Source organism: Crocuta crocuta, unplaced genomic scaffold (assembly GCF_008692635.1).
Source record: "Crocuta crocuta isolate KB4526 unplaced genomic scaffold, BGI_CrCroc_1.0 scaffold564, whole genome shotgun sequence".
In the NCBI taxonomy this organism is placed as follows: Eukaryota; Metazoa; Chordata; class Mammalia; order Carnivora; family Hyaenidae; genus Crocuta; species Crocuta crocuta.
The window spans coordinates 1,652,085-1,663,370 of NW_027533010.1; the positions used below are offsets into that span (position 1 = coordinate 1,652,085).

General features: G+C 34.7%; 1 protein-coding gene across 1 annotated transcript in view; it reads right to left on the bottom strand.

Annotated features, from left to right (window-relative positions):
- Positions 1 to 11,286, bottom strand: part of PGAP1 (post-GPI attachment to proteins inositol deacylase 1) — a 73,900-nt gene that overhangs the window by 20,615 nt on the left and 41,999 nt on the right. Inside the window, exons 11-14 of the mRNA XM_077745775.1 lie at positions 10,097 to 10,143; positions 9,651 to 9,702; positions 4,535 to 4,612; positions 378 to 453 (exon numbers count right to left, since the gene is read on the bottom strand). Coding sequence (XP_077601901.1) covers positions 378 to 453; positions 4,535 to 4,612; positions 9,651 to 9,702; positions 10,097 to 10,143 — 253 coding nt within the window. The remainder of the gene's footprint in view (positions 1 to 377; positions 454 to 4,534; positions 4,613 to 9,650; positions 9,703 to 10,096; positions 10,144 to 11,286) is intronic.

Below are 11,286 nucleotides of genomic sequence, written 5' to 3' on the forward strand. Positions count from 1 at the left end.
GGGGGGCTTAACCGACTGAACCACCCAGATGCCCCTAACTTATAAATAAGCATTTTATTAGAGGGGCCAATATGTAGTATAAATTCATAGAAGAACACACGCACACACACAAACACACACAAATACATACATGATTACCAACAAATGTACATGATCAGGGGGAAAATTTAAAGTTTCCATTATGAGAAGATGCCTGTTGGCCCAGTATTAAGTAAGAATCAAAACACAGAACCACATCACATGTTTATTCTAAAAACTATACTTGAAACACACAACAGTTAATGTTACAGGCTCTCCTTTACTGCAACTGACTGGTAAAATAAATCACTCTGTTAAAAATAAAAGCACTTAAGATTTTCCAAAATCAAAGTACTTACCAAAGGAAAAAAGATGAGTTACAGGAAGCTGAATGGATCTTGTCTCTTTTTTAAAGAATTCACAATCTACAACAAACTAAAATATAAAATATTGATTGATTAGGAAAAAGTAGAATTAAATTTTTGGTAAAATGTCTTTACTTGATGTTTGAGTAGTAAATAAAGTCTATAACTTTGCAGAAGGTATTACCTATCACATTCTAACTCCGACTATCCATAAATGGCCAACTATTACTCAAGGAGAGATGCTAACAGAATTTAATGCACTAGCTTAATTTCATAGATAAATTATTGGACGATCATCTGTGTAATAGGTGATGTATAGCACAGTTTCTTCAGGTCACTGTTAGGTGTGTTTAGAAGAAGGACTTTAAAGGATGGATCAAAGCATTAAGAACCAAAGTTAACTCAAGATTAATTAGAAATTTAAATAAAAATCTCTGAATACTTGCAGAGTCAAAAAGAAATGATTTTGTTACATTTACTTTTTTAAAAATCCCATATTTATTATGTATCTACAAAACTCTAATTAGACTACCAAAGCCTTGGAGACAGGCATACCACCATTCATCTACCAGTGGCTAATGATCATTTGCATGATCATTTAAAGTTAAACGGTGATTAGAATAAATGGGAAATAATAAATGTATAAAGCAAGAAAAAGAAATGCTATCTTGGAACACGTGGGTGGCTCAGTGAGTTAAGTGCCTGGCTCTTGATTTCAACTCTGGCATGATCTCATGGTACAGTTCATGGGATAGAGTCCCATGTAGGGTTGTGCACTGACAGCCTGGTGCCTGCTTGGGATTCTCTCTGCCCTTCTCTCTCTCTGCCCCTCCAAAGCTTGCACATACTCTCTCTCTCAAAATAAATAACTAAACTTTTTTTTTTAATCTTTATTTATTTTTGAGAGAGAGAGAGAATGTGAGCAGGGGAGAGGCAGACACAGAATCTGAAACAGGCTCCACAGGCTCCAAGCTGTTAGCACAGAGCCCGAGGTGGGACTTAAACCCATGAACCATGAGATCATGACCTGAGCCAAAGTTGGACAGCCAACCGACTGAGCCACTCAGGTGCCCTAAACTTTTTTTTTTAAGTTTAAAAACTTGAGGTACCATGTATTATTAGCGCAAAGACCAATGTGGGGTTTGAACCCATGAACCGTGCATGAGATTATGACCTGAACCAAAATCAAGAGTCAGACACTCAACTGAGCCACAGAGGAGCCCCTGAATAAATAAAAAAAGATGCTATCTCAAAAAAAGTAAAACTAAAATGTGACATCTGTATAATTTCAAATTTTCATAATGACATTTCTTCTGTAATAACATTTCTACAACAGCATAAAGGAACTTTGCCCTAAGCTGTCTGCAATAAAAATATTATCATTAAAATAATTTCCAAGAGGAAATCAAATTTCTTTGATCTATAAGAGCCGAAGAAATTAATCTGATGCATTATTGTAGCTAGCAAGTAGTCTGCTATTGATAGGAAGTAGAAAACCAGCGAGGACTATCCTAGGGTTTTCCTATATGTACATCTTGGATTGTTCTTGAAACCCAATGGATTGTTATTTTGTTTGCCTCTTGGGTAGATTTGTTTCTGAAAGTGAAAAACAGATGTGGGAAAATGCCATTTGACTATAGTACACACGAGGGAATAGAAGGAAACACTTATGCAGGGGCTTTGCTTTATTCTCCACATCTGTACTTATATGTCCAAGAATACTATCAGACATTTTCCTTATAGAAAACCACTGTTACAAGGGTAGAGCAATCGTTTACTGAATAGGATTATTCATTTTATTTTTACAAAGCATTTTTGGTGACACATTGCCTCAGACAGAAAATCATTTTAACTTTTTTTTTTAAGTTTATTTATTTATTTTGAGAGAGAGAGAGTGCATGCACGTGAGGAAGGGGCAGAGAGAAATGGAGAGAAGAGAATCCCAAACAGGCTCTGAGCTGACAGTGCAGAGCCTGATGTGGGGCTTGATCTTACTAACTGTGAGATTATGACCTGAGCTGAAATCAAGAATCTGATATTCAACCAACTGAGACACCCAGAGAATTTTAAGTCACTTTGTACAGGTATTTAAAATAATACAATTTTTATTACTGCTTTAAAAATTTGGTTATGCCCTTTATGAATAAACTAATTCCCAAGAAAATAATTCAAGGGTCTCTTCTAATTAATGAACTTAGTTGTTTTCTGTCATCAAAAAAATGTAATTCCATATTTGTATTTTGAAAATTTTATTACCAGTTGATTAAGAAATAAATTCAAACTATTTACATACATGTATCCTTCTGATAATGGGTTATAACAGATATACAGAAATTATGAAAGGCCTAAATTAACATCCCTGTAAGACTGGGTGTACAACAGTACAGTCAGCAAGTGGTAGTTGACAAAGAGCATTAAGACATATTAAATATTCATTAGGCTGCTAAGGGTGGCTATTTGTGAAAGGCTCATTCACTTCTTGCAATAACCAGAGAGGGCCTTTCCAAGTTTGGAAAAGATGTTTAATTCATTCAAAACCAACTTACCTGACAGAAAACCCCCTAAAGACAGCTTTTAGAATTGAAGATGTTGAATTATCTCTCACTTGAGCTAAGCAAAACAAAACAATCAATCTATTATAAAGTACTTCTGAGATTCAGTCTTTGAGTTGATCTCCGACAAATCCCCCTTTTTCCTTTATCTTTAAAATTTTCCTAATGATTTTGGCCTCAAATTTCAACAACTTTCTCATTCAAAAAACATTTTTTGATCATTTATATGGTAGTGAGTTGCTAAAGGTTGACAATGCAAAATCTATCTGGTCTTACTCTCAAAGAATTCACAATACTGTGATGGGAATAGAGACATAAATTATAATTCAGTGTAGTAAGTCACTCAAAGTTAAAGTGTCATGGAAGTTAGAAGTTGCCTAAAGGAGTCACGAAAAGGAAAATAGAAGACACTTAAGCTACACATTGAAGGATAAGTTTGTTAGGTGAAACATGACGATCTTTTACTGCCATTTTCTTGTGGTAAATGTCTCTCAAAAATCACCATCTCCACCAAGTGAGAGTATTTCTACACTCACTTCCGTAATTCAAGCCCTCATAACCCCTTATGAAGTAGCTTGTCTGTTTCTAATCCATGCATACAATAGGTAGATTCATCTTCCAAACTGGCTGATTCCATTTCTTAAAATCTTTCTGCTGTCTAGTAACTCCTGAATTCTATAAAGTCCTGCATCTTCGAATCAAAGTTCTCCACAATATGTCTATAGACTACTTTCCCAGACTTTTCTTCCATCACCATTCTACCCATGGTGGCCATTTTAAAAAAATTACTGTTTACTTATTCAGTATTTCTCAAACATATCTTACACTTCCACACTTCCATACTTGCATCTATTTCTTTTCCCAGCAGTGCTGTTCATTATTACTGTCTGCAATGATGTTACTATTGAGCACCTGGAATGTGGCTAGTACAACCAAGGAAATTAATTTTTATTTTATTTTGTTTTAATTGCTTTAAATTAAACAGACACATGTGCTCATAACTCCCATATCAGATAGCACAGGTCTACAATGTTCATTCTACCCATAAAAATTTTAACTATCTTTTAAGGCAATTGTATTTTATTATTCTTAAATTTTTTTTTCATTTTTATTTATTTGAGAGGGGGAGAGAGAGAGTGAACAAGTGAGCAAGCAAGCAGGGGAGAGGTGCAGAGGGAGAGAAAGAGAATCCAAAGCAAGCTCCATACTCAGCCCAGAGCCTGAGGCAGTGCTTGACCATAAATCAAGAGTTGGATGGTCAACTGACTGAACCACCCAGGAACCCCAAGGCAATTTTAAATATCACCTCATAATAAAGTCTTTCTTCATTCCATCATTCAGAGATATCTCCTCTTTTCATACTTCTTATTTATTTGCTATATTCTGATTTGTATTGTATTTTTGGGTACCTCACTCTTCCCTCTGCTTCCAAATGTTTCTCTCCTCTACCCAATAGTATATAGCTCTTTGAGAATAAGATTCATCTGTGTGATGAATCTAAAGGACTCATCAAAAAATAACTTAAATATTTAGTTATATCTATATAACCATATAATATCCATAAAACATTTTGAATAATAACCTTAATCCATTTGTTACCTTACTTCCATGAATAGATGGTACATAAACAACAAGATGAGATAAAGAAGGATAGTCTTGAAGTCTTAATGTCAGAGACTAAAAAAAAAAAACACAACAAAAAACCACAAATATAAAAGCTGAGGATACATAGAGCTTAAAGCACATTAAAAGATAAATTACAAACACATTTCTTATTATTTGGTTATTAAAGAAACTAATTTCAAACTTTACATTCAAGACTTCATAAAATTCTCATGTTTACATTTTCAGGTCAATAATCCTGCTGAAGTAAAATTCCTAATAATTTATGTGGACTACCAAAAATATTCCTTGAACTATATCCCTTCATGTAGGGATGTGACTCTTAATACTAAATTAAATGTTTTATATAATTATTTCCAGATCTGGTATCTTTTATAACTTGTCCATTTGTTTTTTATAACATTACAATATGACTTCTACATGATGAATGAATAAATGAATACTAAAAATAATGGAAGAGTTGCAACCTAACCTCAAAAGATTCTGATCTATCCCAAGCAGTAAAGAGTTGCTATCTAATGATGTATATAAACATCATCTCCTGGAAATTATTCATCAAATGACATGAAGACACTATAAGACTAATAATGCACCTTATTAAATGAACATCTACTTTTAAAATTAAGACCAGATCCTATAATCTATATTTTGAGGAATGAACAGACAGGAGACTGATCTACTTAATGAAAAGCCAAGCCACCAAATAGAGGTTTGTTTTTTTTAAGTTTATTTATTTTGAGAGAGAACATGAGCAAGGGAGGAACAGAGAGAAAAGGAGAGAGAGAATCCCAAGCAGGCTCCACCCTGTCAGTGCAGAGCCTGATTAGGGGCTCATTCCTATAAACCACAAGATCATGAGCTAAAATCAAGAGTCAGATGCTTGATCGACTGAGCCACCTAGGTGCCCCAAAATACAATTTTAAAATCCAGTTTCTTTTTTTTTTCTGGAAGTAGGTGTGGGGATGGAAGTAGTTCTATGTGGTAACAATTTGTACGCATTAAGAAATTTCTCCTGACAGTTAACTTTCTCCAGTGTTTTTCAGAAGCACGTACGTTGGCAAGTTGAACAAAGGTGCTGAACCTACAGAATTGTTAACTAGTGGCCCTCTAACAACCTGACAAGATTCACCTCTAAATGCTAATTAAACTCGTAGACTTCACTGCTACTTGGCAGTCTCAACAACAGACTGAATACATTCTAATGTAAATTAAAAGGCCTTAAAAGGGCCTCAAAAATCATAGGGACAGGCAACTGAGATACTCAGACAAATGTTAGATTAATTATGAAAGATTAGTTAGAAAGAACCATAGTTACTCTGTGTAGTTATCCACACGAATAGCTTTTGTTATCTATGTGCAAGAATAATTTTTTCTCAAGAATTATTTTTAGGATCAGAATACTCTGACAAGATAACAGTGCCAAAAAATTTCCTTATAAAAATCTCATATAGTTATAATGTCAGTAGGAATGAACAATATTCATAAAATTGTTACAATGACAAAAAAAGATTAATATGAAGTTTGGAAATTTTACAGTGTTTTAAGGGTAAAATGCCCTTAATTCTGAGACAATACACACTGGAAATCAAACACCAGGCTTTGGGGAGGCTGGGCAGCTTAGTTAGTTAAGTGTCCAACTCTTGTTTTCAGCTCAGATCTTGATCTCAGGGTCATGAGTTCAAGTTCCACACTGGGCTCCAGGCTTGATGTCAGAAATTCTCTAAGTTCTAGGGGCGCCTGAGTGGCTCAGTCGGTTAAGTGCCTACCTTTGGCTCAGGTCATGACCTCACAGTCTGTGGGTTTGAGCCCCATGTCAGGCTCTGTGCTGACAGCTCGGAGCCTGGAGCCTGCTTCAGATTCTGTGTCTCCCTCTCTCTCTGACCCTCCCCTGCTCACGCTGTCTTTCTCTCAAAATAAAATAAAGACATAAAAAAATTAAAAAAGAAAAAAAAAACCCTCTAAGTTCTGCTGCTGTTTGCAGACCAAAGCTATGGTCCTAAAGTATGAATAAGGCAAAATGGTGACAAGATAGTTTTGTCATATAAGTTAGGTAGGTATCTTTAGAAAGTTAATTTTTGGGGCGCCTGGGTGGCTTAGTCGGTTAAGCGTCCGACTTTCGCTTAGGTCATGATCTCGCGGTTCGTGGGTTCGAGCCCCGCGTCGGGCTCTGTGCTGACTGCCAGCTCAGAGCCTGGAGCCTGTTTCAGTCTGTGACTCCCTCTCTTTCTGACCCTCCCCTGCTCATGCTGTCTCTCTCTCTCTCCTAGAAATAAATAAAACATTTGAAAAAAAAAAAAAAAAAAAAAAGAAAGTTAATTTTTGTGTTTGTTTTCAACAACAAATCCATTTTGGCTTACCAAATTCTTGGCCTGCTGTGCTGTGTGTTTTTAAGAAACTTCTTCATTGTACCCATGATAGAAAAATTCCATGTGATTGGTGTTTAAAAACTGAATTTACAAGTGCTTTGCTGTACTCTATTTATTTACAGTTCAGTCAGCAGCAATGCTAAAAGTGGTATGTTTCTCATCTGACACTGCTTCCATTGAGTGTCACATGAATCATTTCATATTCATAAATATGAATAAAATTCTCAAAATCTTATTCTTTTCTTTCCCTCCAACTTGATGGCAAAATAATTTGTCCTTTTTACAAATGGAAAACACATATATAATTCTGATTCATGAAAATGGAAGTTTATGTTTAATAATTATAATTCTCTTCAGATGGGAACACCTAAGATTGCAGAATATTATAATCCTTGTTTTCTAAACTTCCCTCTTCCATTCCACGCCCCCTCCCCCCATATTTCAGAAGGCTTTTAATGCTGATAACCTCTCTCTGCTTTCACTGTAAAATGCAGCTAGAAGAGCTTGTTCCCCTGCTGTTCAGCCAGCTATTTCTTACATTTAGAAGAAACAATGTAGCGGTCTAGAACCAGATAAATACGTTGTTTAATCTTTGAGATCAAACATATATATAAGGATTTTATTATTTAAGAAGTAACTTTTTAAAAATAGGAGCAAAGTAACATACTATCAGGGTTAGTTTTTTAAGTTTATTTATTTATTTAGAGAGAACATGAGTGGGGCAGGGGCAGAGAGAGAGAATCCCAAGCAGGCTCTGCAGTGACAGTGGGCTTGAAGTCACAAACTGTGAAATCATGACTTGAACCAAAAACCAAAAGTCAGACGCTTAACTAATTCAGCCAACCAGGCGCTCTTCTATCAGATTTTAATTATTTATTTCCTCCTAACTCTTAAATTACAGATTGGATAGGATATCCAAACTGGAAATTCAAGGAAAGATTTATGAATGATTATCAATAAGTATACCCTAATACTTTTGTTTGTTTTGCTCCTTCCTAGATTAGGATAGAAACAGTGAGAGACATTAAAATTGTTCATATGAATCTAATCACTTTCCTATAATATTTGTCTCCTAAATACAAAGTCACATGACTGAATATGCACAAAATAAGGATGACCAAGGTGACAGGAAAAATCACTGCCACCATTCTAAAGTCAAGTGTGAAGTAATTTGACTTGAATGAATAAGTAATTCATTCATTCTGTCATTCCTCTCTGTTAGTAAAGTTGACTATTTATACATATAAATATAAACAATCATGAACACAACTAGCTAAACTGTAGTGGGAGATGATAGGGACCAGCCAGATGGCTTCACTTTCTTTTTAAAAATTTATTTATTTTGTTTATTTATTTATTGTGAGAGAGAGAGAGAGAAAGAGAAAACATGAGTGCAGAGGAGGGGAAGAGAGGAAAGGAGAGAATTCCAAGCAGGATCCACGCCATCAGCCCAGAGCCTGTTGTCAGGCCTGAACTCAAGAACCATAAGACAATGACGTGAGCCAAAATCAAGAGTCAGAAGCCTAACCAAATGAGCCACCCAGGCGCCCCAGATGGCTTCACTTTCAAGATTATGAGGCTAGTATTCATTATGAAAATACACTTTTTAAAAATTTTTTTTCTTTAATGTTTATTTATTTTTGACAGAGAGAGACAGAGCTCAAGCAGGGGAGGGACAGAGAAAGAGGGAAACACAGAATGTGAAGTAGGCTCTAGGCTCTGAGCTGTCTGCACAGGGCCCAATGCGGGCTCTAACCCAAGAACTGTACAATCATGACCTGAGCCAAAGTCAGAAGCTTAACAGACTGAGACACACGGGCATCCCTGAAAATATATTTTTAAAGTATAGACTTACCTAAAGACTAAAAATTATCAATCCTGATATAAGATTATGGGTTATAATAAATACAATTTGGAAATTAGAATGGAGTTTTCATCAAAGTTTAGAATTATTTTCCTAACAAGATTAACATTTTGTAAAAAGACTTGCTGACCTACCAGATAGAAGTACCAAAATTACTTAATCACTAACAATTAAATAAATCCCACAGAGTACTAGATAAAGTAGAGTTATCCAAGTGCTTGACCACACAATGAGGATGAGGTTGATTTGGAAAATTACGCCTCTTCAAGATGCTCACTTCCCTATTGTGGTTCCTCTTTAAAATTCAGCTTCTATTTTAAGATAAACCATTCCAAACATGCTCTCAAATTAAATTTTAAAAATTTATCTAGCTCTTGGTATGATGCTATAATATACAGAATTAATTTATTTTTAAAAAATTTTTGTTTATTTTTGGGAGAGAGAGAGAGAGAGAGAGAGTGTGAGTGGGGGAGGAGCAGAGACGGAATCCGAAGCAGGCTCCAAGGCTCTGAGCTGTCAGCACAGAACCAAACATGGGGCTCAATCTCACAAATCATGAGTTCATGAACTGAGTTGAAGTCAGACACTTAACTGACTGAGCCACCCCGGTGTCCCTAGATTTAATTTTATTTAGAAAAGTGTTAACATATAGTTTTTACCTCTGAAAGTTCAAAAAATTTTTCATGTTATTCTACATTAAATGTATTACCACAGAAATATTTCTAAAACATATGTTAGCAAATCTCAAGTTTACTCAATACTTAGATGAATTTATAAAAGACCATACTCTAAAATGCCTATAGACTCCAGTCCTTTTCAGTATTTATTCACTGGATATTAAAATTCTAAAGCCATAATTTACCTTAATTGTTGGCAGCAGTTCAGCTTTCCATGATAAATCAATCCCTTGCCGGCTTTGAAATGAATATGAAAATATAATTAAAGGACAAACATATTAAAATACTATAAGTTATAAATAAACTTCAGAGGAAACATAAACCAGCTACAGACCCACCAGTGAAAGTTCTAATGAAGCTAAGTCCAGTAAATCTAATCTAATATACTCTTATCTATGCAGTCCTTTTGGGTAAAAAAAAAAGTTTTTCTTAGCAAGTAACTATTTCAATGTCTGCAAATATTATTGATGTTAATTCTCTTTATTTTTCATTATAAAATCAATGCTATAACTTGGTAAAGCAGAAAATGAGTTTAATAATGTATGAAGCTATTCTAAAAAGTGTGGTGTGATTTGTATTATTTATATTGAGAAAAATCAACAGTCAAGGCCCTTAGGTTCAAAAGACTTACCACATAGAAGTGCTGTTTATACAGCCAAATATCCAACTATTTGTATCCTGTTGATTAATAATACAAAACACACAAGATATTTTAGAAAATATTTACATAAAATAGGCAGCTTTAACATTTTACTGTTATATTATAGAGTTAGTAGGCACAATGGAAACACAAAATAGCAACTTTTTGTTTAGAAACATTTCCAAGCATTCTCAAAATCATATAGGTCAAGGGTAGGCAAAGAAGTCTGATGTCAGCATCAATAGGTAATCAAGTAACCTAGAACAGCAGTAAGAGTGACCTCTGCACAGCATATTGCCTAAGTGATTCTAATTTTTGAACCAACACTTTCCGAGTTCAGCAATGCTCATACTTTCATTAGGTAGTTACATAGTAAGTTACCTACATTTTAAGTAAAAACAGAAGAATGAATACCTAGAGGTAGACGTTTATAAAAATAGAAAAAAAAATTCAGAGCCAAGTAATTAAAGGTAGCAATCACTCTAAGTATATAGCTTATTAGTTTATCATTTGGTACTCATTTATTAGGCAAAACTTCTATGTAACTGAGCATGTGTTTGGGCTGAAGCACAACTAGAAGGGCTGAAGACAAAAGCTAGTTATTACTTTATGAGGATAGCAGGGGAATGCTGCAGAGATGGTAGTGATACTTTAACACAATTATGTATTTATCTTCAGTAGTTTAACAGCACTATGACCAAAGACCAAAGGAAGTAGTAAGAGCAATGTTCCAAGATGTGATGATCCAATTACTGAAATTCTACACACCAAGGAATAAGAGGATAAAAAACACTGCCCAGATAGCCACATATTATTTGCCTTAGTAAACAGAGAGGACAATAAGAAAGAAATGAATCCCTTCATTCCACTAATATTTATAAAGTCCATTCTAGAACCATGGAACTATGCTAAGCCTTCAAGGAAAATGATGAATGAGGCAGATACAGTTTCTGCCCTTATGGAGCTTAAATACAATTTTAAGATATTTTCCAAGAATACAGAAAAGAAAGCTGAAAGGAAACAAACAAACAAAAATGAAGTATTTGTCAGCTCTCCACAGCTGGCAGAATACTTACGTGAACTTCTCTATCAGCTGCCCATGTTTCCCAGAATAATGTAACGTTAAAAAGCAAGGCAAAAAAAAAAAAAAAAAAAAAAAAAAAAAAAAAATCTATATATTA